The sequence below is a fragment of the Python bivittatus genome, unplaced genomic scaffold, assembly GCF_059951505.1.
Source record: "Python bivittatus isolate LINGU-HERP-01145 unplaced genomic scaffold, Pbiv_v1 ctg000220_np1212, whole genome shotgun sequence".
NCBI classification, from domain to species: domain Eukaryota; kingdom Metazoa; phylum Chordata; class Lepidosauria; order Squamata; family Pythonidae; genus Python; species Python bivittatus.
Window position 1 is genome coordinate 8,298,011 of NW_028277048.1, and position 21,043 is coordinate 8,319,053.

General features: G+C 41.1%; 1 protein-coding gene across 2 annotated transcripts; it reads right to left on the minus strand.

Moving 5' to 3' along the window:
- Nucleotides 1–7,109: 7,109 nt before the first annotated feature.
- LOC112540739 (uncharacterized) lies at nt 7,110–20,930 on the minus strand. Of its 2 annotated transcripts, XM_088137786.1 has the most exons (4): nt 10,654–20,930; nt 10,233–10,477; nt 9,687–9,826; nt 7,110–8,921 (listed from the first exon to the last, which is right to left on the minus strand). In XM_088137786.1, exons 1-4 carry the CDS (start codon nt 10,893–10,895, stop codon nt 7,644–7,646), a joined length of 1,905 nt encoding a protein of 634 aa, XP_087993912.1. In that variant the 5' UTR covers nt 10,896–20,930; the 3' UTR covers nt 7,110–7,643. The 2 variants fall into 2 exon arrangements, with proteins under 2 accessions (XP_087993912.1, XP_087993911.1); XM_088137785.1 differs by having other exon boundaries at nt 10,423–10,745.
- Between the last annotated feature and the right edge of the window lie 113 nt (nt 20,931–21,043).

Sequence of the window (21,043 nt, forward strand, 5' to 3'; positions counted from 1 at the left end):
CATTCCTCTCCAGAGCTGCATGCAAGCGCCTGGCCGCACCTTTGACTCTTCGCAGCAAGGAGGGGGCCAGAAACAGGGGCGAGCCTGGCGACGGAGCTTGAGAAGGCGGGAGGGGAGATCAGGTGCGGGTGGAGCCCCGAGTCGACGGCAGAGAAAGACGCTTAGACAGATCCTGGGAAGCAGCAACGAGGTGACTTTTAAGTGCCTGCGCCGCCTTCTTTTCCCTTCTCCGTACTGGGTTTATATCCGAGTCTTGTTCTCAGTGTCCTCCCAAGCCCTTCCTGGCCAGTTGCTTCGGAGAAAAAAAATAAAACAAGTATTAATCCAGTATCCCGGACGCATCCGGGATTGGAAGGAAGTTCTAGGTTGTCTGGGTTGCAAAACCCTGGCGCACCGCTAGAGGGCGGGCAGCAGAGAGTGGCTTCCGTAGCGCTTTGCTGCTGTTTGGAGAGCCTCTGAGTTGTTTGTGGCCTAGAAAGCTAGGCCTAGTCCTAGTCCTGCCTGCCTCAGGCTTTGCTCTCCCCTCAGCAGTGAGGGCGCCACCCGGATCCCCAAATGCAGCAGCAATGGCTTGCCCCGTTTGAAAGGTAGGAAATCTCCTAATTCAGTTCCACCTCCAGAAGACAAGGCCAGAGCTGAGTCTAAAACTTCCAACGTGCAATTATTGTTCAAAAGCCTCTGCTGCTCCTTCAGAGGTTATAGCCTTAAGGAGGAGAAAATATGTTGTTTCTTTATGACTTGGAGCTTACTTTCTGGAGTTGGGGTTATATCCTGCATACATATCAGGGGAAGCCCAGGCCTCCAGCCTCCTCTAGTGTGATGCTTTCCCTCAAACTGCTGGCCAGAGGGAATACTGTACTGTGATGCTAAAGAAAGTGCTCCAAACGCAGCAGTGCAAAGACACACTCAGGTACAAAGGAAACAACTAGATATAGAAAAGATAACAGAATCATGAAAACATGGCTCATGGAAGCTGAATACAGAGTGCATTTACCTAGGGCGTGGGATTGTGGAAGCTCAAAGCGGGGTGACCATAAATTACCCATTTCATTTAATTCACTTATCCACAAAGGTGTATTTGAAATTTACCACATTCCAAGCTAATATTTTCTAGAAAATACAATTGGGGGAAAGGACGACTTCCTGTAGTGTCAATGGACAAGAGCCTTCTGGACTGATGTGAGGGTTCAGTGGAAACCAGAGATGATCCAGTTGATCAGAACCATACAATTGATTTGATCTGATACTACTTTCCTGGAGAGTCAAGCTGAACAAAATGGGAAGGTCCTGATTCATGAGTGTTTAGTTAAGTGTCCTGCAGATGCAAAGGAGCAGAAGGCCAACACGTGATCTAGAGCAGTGTTTTTCAAACTTGGCACCTTTAATTCCCTAGCATGCTGGCTAGGGAATTCTGGGAATTGAAGTCCACACATCTTAGTCAAGTTTGAAAAACACTGATCTGGAGGGTACTGGCTTGGGGAAAGTGGTGCCAACTGAGAGGCGTTAAAATGCCCAATTAGGGTCAGAAATAGTCACCCAGCAAGTTTCTTTTTCTGAAGTTTTAAGGAAAATTGAGGTCTTTATAGTAGCTGAATAGAGCTGCGTGGGGAGCAACTATAACTTAATGGTTAGCATATGTTTGCATACAGATGGTCCCTGGTTCTGGGATAAAAATACTATGGCTCTGTCATTAAGCACCTGCAGAAGGCCTTAAATTCAACCTCAGCATTTTCAGTCAGGCTGGGGAAAAAAACTTCCTGAGAAATCCTGCTAGTGTAGTCAGGAAGGAGTAAATAGATCACTAGCACATTACATTTACTTTAAAAGCTACTTAACTTTTTTTATATACATTTTCCTAAGAAGAGTCAATGCAAGCTGTCCTCTAAAACCCATATTTGTATGCACAGAAAACCAATATCCTTTTTGTGTTCACTTTTTTTTAACAGCATGTCTAAAAGGTCTGTTCTATAGCTGAATATAGATGTGTGCACTTTATATCTGGAGTGATTTTCCTGTCCTGTGTGCGTGGCTTTCTAAACGACCATTCTCATCTCATCCTTCTCTGCTTATCTCCCATATTTTCCTACTTAAGAAAGTTTGCATGGTTAAACATTACACCATACTCCCCCAAATCTGAACACGTGGGAAATGCACAGAATGATGGGAACTCTCAAGTACAATGCTCCTGTTGGAAACAAAAAAGTAGCAGTGCACAGTGGGAAAATCTCTGTGCCCTCCACCTTCTGAGTGGTTATCCTTCTCCCCCTCTGCCTCTTGCCCAGATTTCCCAGACTAGTGCAAATGCTTCTTTTCATCCTATGGTCTTATTGTTAGGAATCATTTTCTAAGCAAGAGCTAGTCCTGTCTCCGCTCCTCATCCTGTTTGCATGCCACCCACAGCAGGAAGAGTTCCCACGGCTTCAGGGTCCCCCAAACCCATGCAAGGGGGGCTGGGGAGGATTATTAAGGGGAGGGGAAAGAGGCTGTAGTGAGGATGAGAGAGCAGTGAACTGCTGATTAAGGGAGGGGGCTGTGATTATCCCCACTGCCAGCAGGTGCCAGTGGAAGGCGTTCCATGGGGATCCGGGTGCTTAGCAACACGCTGTGGAGCGCAAACAGGGCAGAAGCAGATGGGACCTGAAAAAACAGGCAAGACATGGGGGACCCATACCCCCCAAGAGGATATAGGGTCCGGATCACATTCCTGGAACCAGGAAATGTCTCCCAAACCCCTTTAGAGGGAAAATACCCTAGAAAGGAAACAAATCACTTGTTTACCTGCCAATTATTTCCTGACACCAGATAGCTTTGCAGGATGGTTGTACCTGTTATAGGCTAAGTCAGAGGGAGATTGCTCTGCCTTCTTCATCCCATCAAGACTAACTGCTGCCCATCCATTTTAAGGTCTTCTCCACATACTGAGATTGGGAAAAAAGACAGAAAATCCAAAACAGTTGATATTGATCAAATATTCTAGAGAACCTACTTTTTTCCCATCTGCCTTTTGTCTGTACTGCCTAGCTTAATAATTTAGACTCTCAGGGGAGGGCAACAGATTCTAGATGAACCTTTCTGACTATGCTTGCTAAAAATTGACACTCCATTTCCTACTATTTTGATGCAGGATATTCAAAAACCATAGTGTGAGCCCTAAAAGCAAGCATAACATAGTTTTAAAACATTCAAAGAAAATCCACCAGTTCTTCCACAACAAGAAGAAAAAACCCACGCCAGCATTGCCTGCATGTGTATATAGCTTTGGCTATTTTGCTGGGGCAGGACCCCTAAAACTCTTTCTGTAGCTCTCAGTCACAGAAAAGTTGCCAACCCCAACTTAGATGACTGCATTTGGGGAGTCAGCTGAGGCCAAGCCTTAGGGTCAGAATTCCTGAGCTGCAGTGCTAGACACGATAGTCAAACAAGCCCAAGAAATTGACGTGCTTTGGCTTCTTTAACAAAGCGAGAAACAAGAGATAAGCTGGAAGTGCACATAACTGAACTAGAAGTGGGGAAGGTATGGAGAAGGCAAAGCAGTTCAGAAGGGAGAGAAGATAAATTGCAGAAAAAGGATTCCAGCCTTAGGGGCCTTTCTGTGGAATGTCAGGTATTCCTTCCCCCTCCCTGCCATGTCTGCAGATTTGTCTCTTTTCATGTCTTCCCTCTCTGATCTCCCCCCTCTCCATTCAGTGATCCTGCTTCACTTTCTACCAGGCTCTCAGGAGCAAAAAACCTAGATGCCATCCAGGATGGCCATCAGCTGCCAGCCTTCAAGTAAAATCCAATCTATAGCAGTTTCCTAACTAATCAACAGATCCTGGAAGTAGTTCCTCCACCCCATGCTTTTGTTTCTTCCCTGCATGTTTGCTCACCATCCTCTTCCTCTTGCTGTCATAGCTGATTCTAAGAGCCCTCCAGCATGAAGAAGCAGGAAGAGACCCTTTCAGCAAAGAGAAACAGGCCTGATGTCTTAGCCTGAGGCCCTACATTACTAGGAAAAGACTATGTCCTCCTGTTTAGATAAATAGCAGCAATTACCATCAGTGCATGCAGCAATAAAACATACAACATATCCCAACTTACATATACAGCTGATGAGGATAATGAAGCATTAATAACAGAATTATACTTCAAAATGACATTGCTTAGAATTTTGGTGGAAAGATAGGTTCACATTTTTGAAGAAAATTATTCATAGCCCCTGTAGTCTAGATTGTAAACTTTATATGATTATTTGCAACCAGTTGTTCAATTCAGCTCTGTTCTTCCAAGTTTTTAACACCAATAGAGGCGAATATGTGTAGCTCAGGGTTGAACTGTGGAGTCCTTGGGGTTCTCTGAGCTTGGTTCTTTTCTTGCAAACATTTCATTACCTGGCTAGGTAACATCTTCAGTGCTAAAATGGGATGGGGTTTGCTCTCTATTTATATACTGTGGCATCCTTTGCCAGTGCTGGTGGGGGTAGGGGTTTTGTTTTGCTCCTCTGGTAGTTCCTTGATTAGCGTATGTTTACTGCTTGATTGTGTGCCTGGTGGTAACCTTTGCTTATCTGGGTGATGACTGCTGGTGAGGTGATCTTCTGGTCTTTTGTCTCTTTTGAATAGTATGTAGATGCTGTTTATCTCTATGTGTGTTAATTGCTGCCTTGTCTGAATACCAGGCTTCCAAGAATTCTCTTGCATTTTTGGATTTAGCTTGGTCTAAAATGCTGACAATTTCCCAGTTAAAACTATGGTTAAGTCTGTCCATGTGTTGTGAGATTAAGGAGATTTCATCATGTCTTCTGACAGCTAGTTGGTGCTCGTGGATGTGCTCTGCTAGTCTTTGATCACCAGGGTCATCTATCTCAGCTGGTATTTGGGAGTATTCCTAGAGGATATTCCAGAGGGATCTTAATTAAAAAAAAAAAAAATCCATGAACCAAGGCTCCTCCTGTGATCTCCTGCAATTAATGTTCTCTCGCCCACTAATTTTCTGGTAATTTTATATTGAGTTGTTGGTTAATTTGTTATGTTATTTTACACTGTATTAATTTAATATTAAAACTGAAATTGAAGATGATGCCTCCTGATTATAGAAGTCTGTTTGTATGTATGTGTATGTGAATACACACACACACACCAATAGTCAGGCCCCATAGACAGTTTATTATATAAGTTACATTAAATTTTTGAATTGGTTGCTATTTTCTCCTAAACACTTCCTTACTTGTTTGACACATGACCTTTGAACATTTCTAAGTACAGTAACACTTTCTCTGAAAAAAAAATTAATAAAACATATCGTGATGAGCCTATGGGGCCTGTCTTTTGTACACCCTGTGTGTGCATATTTAACTAAGCAGTGCTTAAGAGATTCTGCAATCTGTTAAAAGTACAATCAGGGAGTCACTGAGGCATCCGCAGCCGCTGGGATGAGGGAGGATGATCCAGCCACATCCACGCCTGCCTGGTTAGGCCCTGTACAGCTGGCCGACACTGACTAATCTCTGGGCCAGTGACCAACAATCAGTCCACTTCAACAACCCTCTTTCTTTTCAGAGCTTTGCAATGAAGCCGTGTAAGCTTGCTACATTGACTGGGGCAATCTTTCCCACTAAATCAAATAATGCAGTTCTGCTGTGCTCTCCTATATCTTTTTGGAAGCCTGAAGCACATTTTTTTAAAGAGGGATAACAGGTATGAGAGGGACTCAGAAAACATAGCACTGAGGTGGGAAGTGGTGGGACAGACCTGGCTGTCATAGAAGTTAACTAGTGATCAGAAGGGAGGGGGTATGCCTGTGTCTCCCAGCATATCCCCCAGCATCCCTTTGATCACACTAGCAACAGGTCACCTGATAAGACCACCACACCACACCACACCAGGATAAGAGGGGGCGAAACATTACAGAGCTTAGGCACTGTGGTGGGACCACTGGAGATTAAATGGGGGAAGCTACTTTTGCAGTGCAAAATGTGATGCTGTAAGACTGTTTAAATTACAGGCTAGGGTTACCAGGCTAACATCACTGTATGGTCAGGAGGAAAACATGGGGGTGCCAGGGTATTATGGTTCCACTGTAAACCACAAGTGGGACAGGGCCTCTACCTCTGTCCTAAATCTTTTATCACCCAGACTCAGTCTTAGCTCACAAAGTGACTCAGGGTCAAGTATCAACTCCTTAATATTTCTCTGAGTCTTTTCTTGCAAATTGACTCTTCTCTACCTTTATACCATCAGTCCTAATTCTGAGTCATCTTCATTTGCTAGAATCAGCTGCTAGGGCTCAAGAATTGTGACATCCTGTAGAGAGACAATCTATCAAAATTTATCCACTTCTGTTTCAAAGCAGTACCGATCTTTGCATACAAAACAGGAACTCTTGGAAAAATGCATGTAATCTCTTCCCATTAGCCCCTGTTGACTGATCCATCTCTTGAAGCATTGGGGAATTATAGTCCTTTTCATATATCTGTTATATGAGGCCTGTCATTGATTGCATTTCTTATACCCAAGAAGATCTAAATCTAGATCAATGACCATCTATTTCCTCTAACCACCAAGGAAAACAGTTCTAACACCAACAGTCACTGCTACTGGGAGGGATTCACCATACCATTAATTCCCAAAGGCTTTCTGAAATGGTGCAAGTCCTCTCCTTGAGGGGCTGCTGTCATCAGCAACCACAAAGGAATGTCATTTCTGTAGCTGCCCCTCTCCTTTGGAATAGTGCTCCACTTGAAGTCAGGTCAGCACCAAACTTGTTGTCATTCAGAAACACTGAAAGTAAATGCCTGCTTCTACATCTTTTTCATATGTCCTGGACAGGTCAGCTTATCTATAGCTATTAATTTTTTATATTGTTTGGTAAATTTGGAGACATTCTCATTGTTGGTTCTTTTTAATGCTGTTGAAAGCTTGCAAAACTAAAAAGTTGTTGATAATTAACTTGCTATGCAACAAATTGGGGAAAGACTCTTGCATTATCCTTAGATGAGTGCCTGAGTGCCTGAAGATTGCAGAATCAGACAAAAATAGTCAAATAGCCCAAAGTCATTGTTAGCTGAAATAATAATGAGGCATGTACAACTGAACAAGAATTACTTTTTAATGTAACAGGTGTGGTAAGGATTAAGCACTTTTTAATAATTTTGAAAAGAAATAATTACATTATACGAAATTAAACAAAATGGGGCTTCAGCCGACATATTGAAGGGAAAGGCCAACATATTAGAAAAGGATCAGCCTATCTTCAGACTTCAGATTCTCTGACAGTGATCTGGAATGAGTTAATCTATTGTAATATATTCCACTCCAAAGGGATGGCAAGTTGGGGTTGGGAAAGATTGATGACCGGCAAGCCCCAGATTTTGAGAGGAAAGAGAATATAGAAGTTCTTAGTCACATCATTCATCAACTTTGCGATCCATGTGAATTGCCATCTTGCTGATAAGTGTGGGAGCTGTTATTTCATGCCATCCTTATCTGTGCATTCATGTTATCTGCTCAAAGAATTACAAGATGGGAATTATCTTATTGGGTTGGGAAGACATGCCAGAGCAGGATCAAGTGAGAGGTCTTCCTCATGGTTTCTCCTGGGGCTCAGTCCCATAAAACCAGTGGACTGAAATTTCAAGTGTGAATAATAGAGCTGTGGAAGAAGCGCTATCTTGTGCTTGGAGGTGACAAAGGTTTAGACTGCCTTGGGGAGGTAGGTGGCAATATTACTAAATGGTGATGTATGACAGTTGATGACGTTTGGAGTGATTGCCTGGTTGTGGGTGCTACCAAAGTTTGCATGGCCGTGACAGATGATTGCCCTCTGATGGAAGATGTTGCCTGTGGTGGCTGCCCAGTAGCTGTAAGTATTACATGCTGTGGCTCTGGAGTTTGGGAAAAGGGTTTTGTTGCTACCATTGTTTCAGAGCTTTTTTTGGTTGTGGAAGAGGTAACAGATGGCGACTTAAGTGTTGTTATGGAAGTTACAGATGATTGCTGTTGAGGTGTGAAAGAGAGTTTGGTTGATGCCTTCCCAGCAGTTGTAGACCATCCTGGAATGGAAGATGCTTCCTGTGGCAACTGGCCAGAACTCGTTGGTGCCGCATGCTGTGGTTCTGTGGTTGGGGAGAAGGATGCAGATGTTATAGGTGATGATTCATGGGCTGTTGTAAGAATTACATTATTTGCCTCTTGGGCAGGTTTTGCTATTTCTGAGGAATACAAAATAGAATTCTTTGTAGTTAGAGACACTACACTAAGTTGCTCTGCAGTTTGGGTTAATGAGTATATGGTTGTCATGGTTCTTTCTAGCTGTGGTGCTTCAGTTATTGTGATTGTTTCCAGTGCTGGAGGGTTGGTAGGTGGAGGTGCAATGGTGGCTGCTGTAGTTGCTTCCTGTGATGGCAGATTGGATGATGGAAATTGAGTGGTGGTGGTTGTAGCTGTTTCCACTGGTGGTAGTTTGGTTGCTTCTGTTATTGTGATTGTTTCCAGTGCTGGAGGTTTGGTTGGTGGAGATGCAGTAGTGGTTGCTGTAGTTGCTTCCTGTGACGGCAGATTGGTTGATGGCAATTGAGTGGTGGTCGTTGTAGTTGTTTGCACTTGTGGCAATGAGGCTGTTATGGCTGCTTCTGGTGGTGGCAGTTTAAATGTTTGTTCTGCAACTGGAAGTGTTACAGGCACTTGGAGGGCTACTGATGGTGTTTGAACTGTTGGTGGTTTCAATAATGTTACAGGTTGCTGTCCAGCTGCTGAAGGTAATTTATCTTCTGGCTGGAGAGGATTCTCTAAGGCTCCCACTTGCTTCAGCCACTGTAGATGGGATAAAAGCTGAGAAGCCAGGATAGGGACTGTGCAGTTGTGCAAGCTCTGACTTACAAGGCCCATCACCTCCCAATCCCAGGTAGCTGGATCTTGACAGATCACGGGACTGCCCACTGGCACCTGAAAAGAGGAGAGGACATGAGAATCAGCCAGGCAAGGTGACCATGGAGGTAGATCCTAACATTTGGATATTAGAAATATAAATATAAAATATTGGTGTATCTCTCCTGGTGGAACACCTGCATATCCGAGCTATTCTGTATATCTGAGATCTGGATGCCCTAACCCTGCTAGCCTTTTGTAAGGCATTAAAGACTTGGCTGTTCCCCCAGGCATTTGGGCTGGGAGGTTACTTTGATTGATTCTTATTGGTTCTTATTGTTTTTTTCCCCCCTATTGTAAGTTGGAACTTTTTTTGGGGGGTGTGTGTGACATTAATTACTTGGATTGTTGGTTTTAATTCTTGTACACCATCCAGAGTTGCTGCTGTGAGATGAGTGGCCATGCAGGTTGTTTAAATAAATTAAATAAATAATTCTGCCATAGAATGTCATAGTGGTGCTGTATTCTGCAGTGTTACAAAGCTTCTGTTATATTCTATGTGCTTCCCTTCATCCAGCTAATGTCAGGCATAGGATTGTTTGCTTATCAAATCCTATCTACTTCTATAAGAATAGATAATTGACTCGGTGATTCAGAATGGCTCTATAGCTAGAAATCCAGAAATAGTGCTGGAGATAAATGAAGAGGACCTCCCTTGCTCTTTGAAATAATAATGATGAGTTTCTTTATGCCATAGAAAATAGAACAGTAGAAAATCCTGGAAAGCAAAGAGGAAATATTTTCCCCATTGACAGTCCAAAGGAATCCATTCATTTGGGTTACCTTGCAAGATGTAAGTTTGGGAGATTCCTTTTTTGTAACACACAAGTTCCGCCTTTCTGTAGTGTCAGGCCAATGCTTGGAGCAGTCAGATATGCTCAAAGCCTCCACCATGGTCTCCTTTAGGAACCATCTCATGGATCCTGTGGAGAAGGAGAGAAGATTCTCAACTAGTCTAATTTAGTTCATGGGATTCACCACACAGCTTCTTTCGTCTCCGTCTGTATGCAGGAATGTGGATTTAGAATATGTAAACAATTTTTGAAAACTCATATTCTTGAATGCTGAAAGAACTGCTTGTTCTCTCCTCTAGCTTCTCAATATATGTTTTAAAATATCCTCATAGCCATAAAGGCAGTAAAAATTAAGTAATTAATTCTCTCTGGTTGTATCTCACAGATGTGCCAGAGACCAAATCCAGTCTGTAGTCTGCTAGGTTAAGAAAAACAAACGTCACCTTTATGCTGAAAACTTTGACCCATAGCCTTAGGTCAGTTTGCTAAATAAGCAATAGTCTCCTAAACCATGATACAGCACTTCTAAACTCACCCTGTTGGCCTCGTTCGAAAATCCTACATTCTTCCTGTGTATTGTATGGTTTCTCTTCCTGAGGGATACAAGCTGGCCACGTGTTGTTTGTTCTTAAATTAACTGGCTGGCCAAGCAAGATGAGTCCCAGATCATTATTGGGTGCTTTATTCCAAGAACTGAAGCCCCGATGTAGCAGGAACTGACTCACTGTCTTGGTAGAGAAATGCCCAGGAGATCCAGTCAACTCTACTTGGCTCGGATTCCTGCAAGGCAAACATAACAGCTCGTTTTAATTCAATCCAGGGATTTGGTTCTGTAATCCTCAACTGCAAGACCTTCTGATAGAGTGGAAGATGTTGAGTATTATCTTCTCCAGTAGAGTCACCCATTTCAAGGGCAGAGCTGGAAAAAAATTGTTGCAATTTCTCTCCATACTCACATCAGCAAGAAGCAATTGGCTGCTGTCAGGACCCACAGACTGCTTAGGATAATTCCTTGGCATCTCTGGCCATTGCCATAGATGTTCACGAGCCATGGGGCTTCTGGGGCTTCACTGTGTTCTGCGGACAGGTTATCAGTTTTATCCGGTTTGGGATCTGAGTACTGAAGGCCACAAACTGCAGAGGAAATGCATACAGATATACATACCCAGCACATTATTCCCTTTTGGGTATGCAACATTTCTGGGGCAGAAATAGAGTGTAAGTAGTAATAAACAAAGGAAATTAGAGACAACAGATAAGAGGCTCATAGATATGGCTTCCACTGCCCATCATGGCTTTGGTCAATCAAGGCTTTCACTCTTCAGGTTTTTTAGTAAGACAGAGAAGAGATAGTGGAGTCCTTGGGGCTCTCTGAGCTTGGTTGTTTTCTTGCAGATGGTTCATTACCAGACTAGGTAACATCTTCAGTGCATCTTCAGAGAAGAGATAAACTAGGTTGCCAGTATTTGTCCTACCCATGCTTATAGGAAGGACAGCATTGGTTAGTTTGGGCATATTGTGGTCAATATGCCACAAATGTAACCAAAGCCTAGTTTGATCCCAAGCATGTTCACCTTGTTCTATGCCAGGTAAACCTTCTAACCTAGAGGCTGCCTTACCTACATCCCATCAGCTAGGAGATGCATGCAGTAACACTCAGGATACCCAGAGGATACAGAGGAATAAAATAAAATCCTGCATCCAGACTTCCATGCTACAGTGTAATAGAAGCTCCTGGTCTTGTCAATGTGCTGGTTACTCAGCTGGCAAGAAGTGAAATTGGTAACAGCCCTTCAGTCATTCCTCAACTCTCCAAACCATGAGCTAACGCAATGCTGTCTTTAAATGTGTGAGCCGCCCTGAGTCACGTATGTAAGATGGGCGGCTATATAAATTGAATGAATGAATGAATGCTGCATTCCCTCTTTCAATAATGTGTAGGTAAATCAAAGTAAAATGCTGGTAGTGCAAACTAACTCCGTGTGGTATAGTTTTTAAATTTTGCTTTTAATGGAGTACTGGTTTCTAAACAAGAGTTTATTGCCATCATCTTAGTGCCCATACTTGCATCTTCCTACTCAAACATACCACTTCATCCCAGCACGTTCTGAGTTTTTCCACAAAACCTCCCTCTCTTCTCAGTCCTGGGAAAAGACTCAAGAGTACTGTTGCTTACAGTTAGAGAAGGTGAAGGACAGAAACAGTGGGAAGAGGATACACAGCCCAAAGAGATGGTCCATCCTTCCTTTCTGTGACAGAAGAAGGTGAGGGAAAAGCTGAGAAGTCTGAGATGGAACCTTTGAGCTCACAAATGATTAATTTGTGACCTCAGCTATGTGGAGCTCTAACATCATTTTGTGCTTCTGCCAGTGCCAGTCTTCAGGTAATCCCTAGTCCTAAATTGCAGCTCCTTATCAACACTCTTGTTTCAAGGGTGCTCCTATTACCAGCATACCAATTCATTCTTCTGCCTACACTATCCCATCACCATATATGCCTATATCTATGTCTGTGTCTGTCTATGCCTGTATATTTCACAGTGTTGTAAAAGTAGGGGTTACAAACATGATATATGGTTCTGCTATGCTGCCAAGTAAGGAATATCTGTAATTTAAAAGAAGGCATATTGTTGAAACATGAATATAGTAGTACTGAACTAGCATGCTTTTGCTGGATTTGTACCTGTTCACTGACAATCTTCTCTAGCTTTTGACCCAACTTTTTCATTGGCTAGGAATACATGAAGGTATGTGGGTTTTCACTAGACAGATTGTTAAGTGTGACATTATTGTATTCTTCCAGTCATATCAGCCAGGCCAAAGTTCTGCTTTTCTCAGATGCCCAGCAGGCTGCACATTTGTTCCAAGATACAAGCTGTTTCAGGGTCAGCTATAGTCTATAAAACACAATACATTTTCCCCAAACACATTAGTGAAATAACATATGTTGGAATATCAACTTCTAAGCTCCATATTTTGCAACTTCTTAATACGTTTAGTTCCTTGCTTATTTTAAGGATTACCGTGTTGTTAATGATCATCCAGGGCTGTCAACTTTCCAGCCAGACTCTGAATCAGTGATTGAAGCAGCTGCTTGGTCTTTTGAAGTGTAGATATTTCAACATTTTGGGGGCAGCAAAAAGGTGGTCATTGCTTTTCTGGCCATCTGGCAACGCTCTTGCAGAGTAAGTACATGCAGTATATATCAGTGTAACTTTATAAAAAGGCAAATAAGAAATGCCACCAATATAAAGCTGTGTCACCATTTGCTTTCTGCTTTAAGTAGTTCTTCGGGTTATGTCATGTCTTGACTTCCAGGGAAATAATGGCAAACTGAAGACAGCTCTGCTGAGAGCAGAGCTGACTACTGTGGCAGAATGAAGAGCTGGTGAATGGACCAGCTTCTTGGAATTCCTCTCCGGACAAGGAGAGGACTCGGGATTGCCCACTCATGCGCTAGACAGCAGCTCCTTGTGTAAAGCAGCAGTCTCCAGCAGGTTTAGAGCTCTGGGAGAATTGTCATTTTCGCCTTTCAAAAGGACACTGGGGTTGCATACTTCCTTTCTTAATCACTTCTGGAAATTGCTTGTTAACTTTTTTTGGATATTAAGAACCTTCAGAATGGCAAATTTCATTACACTGGGTGAGTTTCCTTCAATCCTTAGCAAAAGACATTTTATGCAAGTTTAAGGACTTAAAAAAATCTTATTTTGGAATAAACAGCAAAAGGATGATTAGAAAGTTGATTTTGGAAAGTTATAAACAGACTAAGGGGCCAGATGGATTTGAAAGAAGAAATAAGACTTTGAAATTAAGTACAAGAAACCTTTTCATGGGAAAATGTTGATTAGAAAAAAAACATAAGGTGAGACTTTGAAGGTTGGACAGAAATTACTCTTATCTGCTATTATAAAAATGGATTTAAAAGAGGTTATCGAAGAGGAACAGATTTTACTGGACAAAACAGACTGAGGCTGACTCGGATGTGAATCTGAAAATGGATTTAAAAATGACGGGCTATAAGAATGATGTGGAAAAAGATGTTACACTGGATTTACAAATGAAACTGGTTGATGTCTAAATAATTAAAAGGGATATATAAATAACAAACCAGGAGAGTGACTTGGATAACTTTCTTATTTTGGATTTACAAAAGAGACATGTTAAAGTTTTGAAGGAACTTCTGAAAAGAGACAAAGAGAAAATGAAAAGAAATCAAGTTCTGGGACACTATTTAAAGAGATTAAAGATCAAGATTGTTAAAAGCAAAGGGAAGGAATATAAAGTTGGTTTATTTGATCAAGGTTAAAATATATATGTTGTTATTTCTGGTAATCCTTATTGGATTTTTGCTGACCATGACTGAATGATGAGGCTTTAAAGATTTGTTTATAGACAAGAGATGAGTTATGGGAAGATTTTATTTTTAGAGAAAGTGATGTTATGTAAAAAATAAAGTAAAAGAATATAGAGTGGGTTTATTTCATTGAAGTTAAAATATATGTGTTGTTATTTCTGATAACTCTTAATGGACTTTTGCTGATTAGGACTGAATGACAAGGCTTTAAGAATTTGTTTATAGATAAGAGATGAGTTATGGGAAGAAAATATATTTTGTGATAGTATCAGAGGAGGTGATAAGTTACTGAAATTGTACTTGTGATGAAGGAGGAAGTCATTTCTTTATATATCTCTTTTTTCTTTATATTTTTTTTTAATCTTTTTTTCTCTGCACTTTTTTTTTTTACTCTTTTATATTTTTCTTAATTTGTATTAGTTTTTTTATTTTTGTATCTTTAAGCTTTAATAAAAATTATTTTGAAAAGTAGTTCTTTGGGTTATACCAAGTCTTCTAGGGTCGTTACTGACATGTATGAATGTTTCCACTTTTAAAAAATTGTATTGTCTGATGTAAAAGTAATCCTGGGATACTCTTGAATTATCAGAAGTTTTGTTTGAATTTTCACACCAGTTCTTCATAATGTAAAAATGGAGCAGTAAAGTTATCTCTGCTGAGGAGTATTAACCATGTCAAAAATTCAAGTCAACTGAATGGACATACAGTATAGACAGAAAAAGCCATATATAAGCGTAGCCTCACACTTTGTGGTTACTAGTTTGAAGTGCTGATACTGTGAATTATGTATTAAAAACAGCAGCCCTCAAACACACATACAACCTCCAAAATCAGAATATGTGTAATGTGCTTATTTTCAGCTCTCTGCACTATTACAACCAAGATCTATCCAAAGCTGCACATCCCATCTCTCAGACTCAAGGCGGCCATTGTTTAGAGATGTTGCTTTCTTCACATTCTGAGAAAAGCATATCTGTACTGTTAGTATAATTTGTGGAACATAGAAGTGGAGTTAGGAAAGTGAGGGGATCCAGACTTGCACATTAACTTGATGTCAGAATGGCAAAAAATTTGAAAGCCTGGCTCCACTTATGAAAGGCAAGGATACAGCAAGGATTAATCCCCTTTTGATACTTCCTTCAGAACCATCCCAAACTCTCATTCCCAATATTGAATTTACTGGCTGAATGAGGCCTGTTCTTGTAACCAGTGACCGAGTTGCTTGCTACATTAGCTGATTCAGAGTGGCCCTGTGAAATGCCTCTTGTGATGACACACTGCCACAATCAAGATAGTGGTTTAGGAAACACTGCTAGCTCACTGGTTTCATCCTGCCTTGTCAGCCTTTTCACTCTCTGGGTAGATAAAGAATGGCTCGTCTTCTCTCTCTTCAGCAGAAATGATGGCAGGAATGACAGCTTGGATAGGGGCTTAAAGTTTCCTTAGCCCAATACCTTCCAGATCTGCTTGGATTACGACCCCCACAACCCTCAGCCAACAATCATAGGAATGATGGGAACTGTAGTCCCATCTGAGAGCACCAGTGAAAAGCCTTGGTGAAAGAAACCATGCAACCTCTCCTAGGTCAGTTTTTCCAAAAGATTAAGCTAGATCAGTCTTCCCAAAGTAGGTGTCTGTAATTCCCAGTCAGCCTGGCCAATCCAGGTAAGAATGAGAGGAACTGAAGTTCTTCAGTATACTTCAGCACTAAAATGAAGAAAATTGGTCTGAGAGAGGCAGAAATTTCTGAAACTGCTCTTAACTGAGAAGACGTAGATCTGGGATTTTGTTTTTGTTATATCCAAAGCAGAATTGGAGATTAAGATGAGATAAAGATGACAGAGCGAGTACAGAGAGATGAAATTTCATTCAAATGTCAAGATACTTGGAATTTCACCTACAAGACTTGGATTCCTTAGCTGCTTAATTTTCATTGTTTTCTCATTCCAGCTAGATCTGTTTCTTCTTTCCCTTTGTTCACAAGTTTGATATAGAAGCAGAAAACAAAATGACTAAAGCTACTTTATTTCAGAGCTATGAATATTTCAGTGTTCAGAGAAACTGCACAACCCCCAGGATGTAACTATCAATAAGCATCTTTCCATAAATGTCTATTCCGAAGTTCAGTAGCACCAGCACTAATGTGGACACAGCATTAATATATTTTTTGTATTATTTTGTCAACCTTTCACCAAAGCAGCCTAGGAATTATTTCATTATGAATATGTAGTTAGAAAAGCTCAGTTCCAGTCAAATTTTGGCAGCAAAAATCATGGAATCAACTTAGAACTGTAATACAATTTAGACTCAGTAATAGACATGAGAACATGCAATTAAGTGTAGCTTTTCTTCTGATTGTAATGGAGAAGAAAGCTGCAAACGTCTTTGTGCTGTACACAACTTGCAGGCCAGTCCTACAGATATTTATTCAGAAGGAAATTACCTTATACTGACATCACACCTCTGAAAGTGTGTGTTGTGTTGGACCATACTGGCTCTCCAAAGTCCCAAAGGTAAGGCCAGTGTAGGTTGTCCCCTTTTTACTTCTCTCCTAGAGGTAGTGTATACCTGTGACAATGCAGCAAGTCCACTGCCCCCTTTCCATACCTTAGATGTTTTTGATATCGCAGACTCCGTTTTTTTTTTTCTGCTGCTTCCATAGCTTTATAGTTTTGCAGCTGAAGGAGATCCAAGCTGTACATTCATCTCACTCAGCTCTGCTGCTCCATTTTGATTAAACAAAGAGCCACATTGAGCCAATTGCATGTGGAGATTTTGTTTTCTACTTTTAACAGGAAGTGGGTAACAGCCTTGAGAGCAGTGAAATATTGGCCATGGGGCTATTCAACAGCACTGAAAAACCTGGCATGTTTACATTTTGTGGCCGGCAACTATTAATCCAAGTAACAAATTACAATGGCTGATTTACATATCCCCTTAAAATATGATTTCTCACTGTTGGTATAAGTGGCTAGAAAGTACATTGTCACTCCATTCTCTATCCAAGCCCCAGTTTTCTGCTTAGAGCTGTATTTTAAAAAACATGCATTTTAAGAGGTACTCTCACCAGTTTCTTAATATTAGCCTAAGCCAGTGTTTCTCAACCTTGGCAACTTTAAGATGCATGGACTTCAGCTCTCAGAATTCCCCAGCCTGCAGGCCAAAGTTGAAATTTCTGGAGTTGAAATCCACATATTTTAAAAGTTATCAAGATTGAGAAACACTGGCCTAAGCAAACTGCAGGATGTGCCTTATTCTCAGATTTCTCACATTGATAAGCCACCTTTCCTTATGTATGCCTGGGGTAGCATACATAAGATTCACCATCCCTCCCCTTTTAATCTTAAATAAATCTAAGATTAAGATTACAGCTGGATTGAAAAGCAGCAATTTTTCAAAGTTGTCCTGTGAATTTGAGAGGCTGAAGGTGTATCAGTATCCAGTCCTGCAGGAAGCAGACCACCTTCATACATTAATGTTAAACCAGCCCTGTAAGGGAGGCCAGTGTTAGATCGTAGGAAGGGGACTAAGGTGGAGAGAACAGGGATTTGGCCAAGGTCACCTAGTGCTCTTGTTGTTTAGAGTTGTATTTGAAGCCAGCTGGCTCTTAAAAGCTCTCTCCCCCCTTGCCCAGTTTTGTTCCCTGTCTCCACCCTTAGGTCGGTTGAATTATACAATCGTTACATTAAAATTAACACGGGAAAAACTAAGAGCATTATGAACTGCAAGTCACCTTAGCAACTATTAGATATTTAGGTTTATGGATGATAATTAACTAAAAAGGAGGCAAAAGAAGAATTAGCAATAAAGCAGAGGAAAAGGATGATGAAGGACCTATAGGCACTGTTACATTAACTAGGATCATATTCAGGTATGAGGTCCTACATTTAGAGAGCCAGTTTGGTGTAGCAGTTAAGGTGGTGGCCTAGAAACCAGGAAACCATGAGTTCTAATCCTGCCTTAGGCAAGAAAGCCAGCTGGTCCCTCTCTTCCAGCCCAACCCACATCACAGGGTGGTGATTGTGGGAAAAATAGGAGGCTGAAGTATTAGGTATGTTTGCCACTTGGAGAGAGAGATAAAAAGGCAGAATAAAAATCAAATAAATAAGATATTTGCATTCTCCAATGCAACTGTAAAAAGGAATATGGGTGCTCATCAAGTGGGCCAAACTTGATGTGAGGCTCAAATAAACTCAGCATATTCCTAATGTGGGAATGCTGTTGCGAACCTCATCCTTGGTACTAAGGCTGGAGGAAACAATATTTCCTAGGAAGTCAGAAAAAGGCTGAACCTCTCTGGAGCTAATCTCAGATCAGCTATAAACTGATGCAGTGGTTTTAATCAACTCAGGTATACCCAGAACTCTCTATATGGTTAATATATTCATCAGCATTTAGGAGTGGTTGTTGTAAGGACTAAGAAATAAATGCAAAGCATTTGAAATATGTTATACACTTTGTTTGGAGCACGCCCTATTCCTTGGATCTAATGCTATCAGTCTGCAGTGTGCTGCTAATCTAGGACTTGTTTGAAATCTCATTAAGCCATACAAGGCTTTGTTTTGGGCTTAGCAGAGTGTAGAAATACAGCCCCTGTGATGTATTCCACTCGCTATTAAGCCACAGCATCCCATGATCTGTGAAACCAGCTTATGCGGGGAATGCAATGGTTAGTGTGATACTAGGACCAGAGGAACCAAGGTTCAAAACTCCACCAAGTCACAAAAATGAAGGGTGACCTTGATCCAATCACTGCTGTTCAGAAGAGAGGGAGAATAAAGCAGCAGGCCCCTGCCCTCCCGGCTTTCCAGAAAGGATTAAAGACCTGGCTCTGCCAGCTTGCGTGGGATGACAAGAATCCTACCCAATCCTGGGGGTGGCTGGCGCCTCGTTGACGCTCCCAGAGTTACTGCCTATTTTAACATCTACCCTTGGATTATATTTGTTTTCTATTTATTTAGGATTATTTTATATTGTAATTTTAATTGATTTTAACCGCTTTGTAAACTGCCCAGGGTCATTTTTTACTGAGATGGGCAGTGACACATTTGATATATAAATAAATAAATATAAATAAAATATTGTACTTAGCTCACAGAGAAGAAATACAATATATACATGTTATAAATGGCTATAGTTAAACTTCAGTAAGATTTCATTTGCATTTAACAAATTCCTTTTCTGTCACCTTGAACATTATAAGTTGTTGACAATTTTTGGAGAGGCCCATGGGGGCTGCAGCCAAGGCTTTTGTAAGCTCACATAGCCTGGGGGCCTTCAATTGTGTATTCCCTTCTATACATAATAGAGCTGGAATGCCCAACTTTGTTGATGACCAACCTCAAGAAGAGGCAGAGTAAGGACAAGTTACAAACAAACAAGCACTGAATAAAATTGCCTTTTAAATAAGACCATATCTGTAAAATTGACTTCCAAGTGCATATACACATATATATTCTCATACACAAGCTCCCTCACACAAATGCACACAAAACAATTTTCTCCTCCTCTTACTAAGACAGGATGGCAGTCAAGCTCTTCTTCACACTAACTATATATTGGCACTACCCTATTCTCCCAGAGACAGTGCGGAAGGGAGAGTATCTGGCTGTAATAGGCCAGGATGCTTAAAATAGCTATGAAACTGGAGTGGGCAAGAAGCACTCTGACCCACTGGTCAATTTCAGGTGACTATCGGATGCCAGCTGATTGCTGGAATTCTTGCAAAGAACAAGGAAGGAAGGGCCTTGATCTGATCAGGCAAGGCATTCCTTATATTCTCACAGAACTGGACTAAAGGATAGATTTGGATTAATTCATCTCTGTTTGAGACAGCAGTGCATACAGAAATACTGAAAGAGACACACAAGTGACTGAGAAGCCAACAGTCTAAAGGAAGCAGGGGCACTATTAGTAAAGTTCAAAATCCTTCATAGGGCTCGGAGATGGCTGTATATCAGTGACACACATTAGTCACGCAAAAAATCCCAAATTGAATCCTGGCAATTCCAGCTAAAAAGAGTAAGCACAAATCAAATGCTGCAGTTAACAGTGGGAATTGCTAAATGCATTTCTTTAAGCTCAGCTATGTTACCTTATCTTGTAAATCTGTACAAACTCATAATGAAATTTTCAGGCTGTGCAGAAATACTCCTATTTCTAATTTATCTTTCCAGGAAAAAACTACACAAAAGGTCCCTGATTTAGAATGCAACTGCTTAGGAAGAAGTCACAGAAGCAGGGCATTCACGGTTACCTTTAGACTGTTACTCTCCTGGCTTCTTGCCACAACCATCAAGTTTTCCAATTCTGTGGAACTTCCCTCTTGCCAAGGAACCAATAGCAGGCATAGAACATAAACATTTACTTCAGGGATTAATCTCCGGATGCTTGCATATTTGCCTCTACATGCTTAGCATGTCCTTTTGGTTCTCATCTAATAATCATAGCCTGCAACAGGCGTAGGAATTGACAGGAAGGTTTAAAAAACCCCAAAATTGCAATAGAAAAGCCTTCAAATTCAGTGGCCCGGATGAAGTTTTAATAAATTATTATGGTTTTACTAACTTCAGTGTGGCAATAGGTAAATCAATGGAAAAAAATGGCATGGGGTGTGTGTGTGAGAGAGAGAGCAGAGAATGTTACTGGACATCAAAGTGACAATATATTGGATGATAGTCTTGCCAGCCTGGATTTTTCTAAGTAAGTCAACTTCTTTCTCCACCCATGTGAACTGCAAATTAAAGCATCACTGATTACTCAGAAAGCCACTTGGCATGCTAGTTCAATGATCTCACAGTATGCAATCTGCTTCTCCCCCATTAAGGACTTTATTTTCCAACTTTTTATTATATAACCTTTGCCTTCACATAAAAACCAGGAAACTGCACTTCTATTGGCGTAACTATATCCTAAATACCCCAAAGACTTTTTTCCCACCAAAGCCCAGTGTTTCTCCAGTTTTCATCCCGCCTACCTGAATGAATACAG

Coding starts and splice junctions, on each gene's coding strand:
- LOC112540739 (XM_088137786.1), bottom strand. CDS start 10,895: ATGTTGCATACCCAAAAGGGAATAATGTGCTGGGTATGTATATCTGTA. Junction 10,478..10,653: donor GCCAATTGCTTCTTGCTGAT/GTGAGTATGGAG, acceptor TTTGCCTTGCAG/GAATCCGAGCCAAGTAGAGT. Junction 8,922..9,686: donor CCAAACTTACATCTTGCAAG/GTAACCCAAATG, acceptor TCCTCTTTTCAG/GTGCCAGTGGGCAGTCCCGT.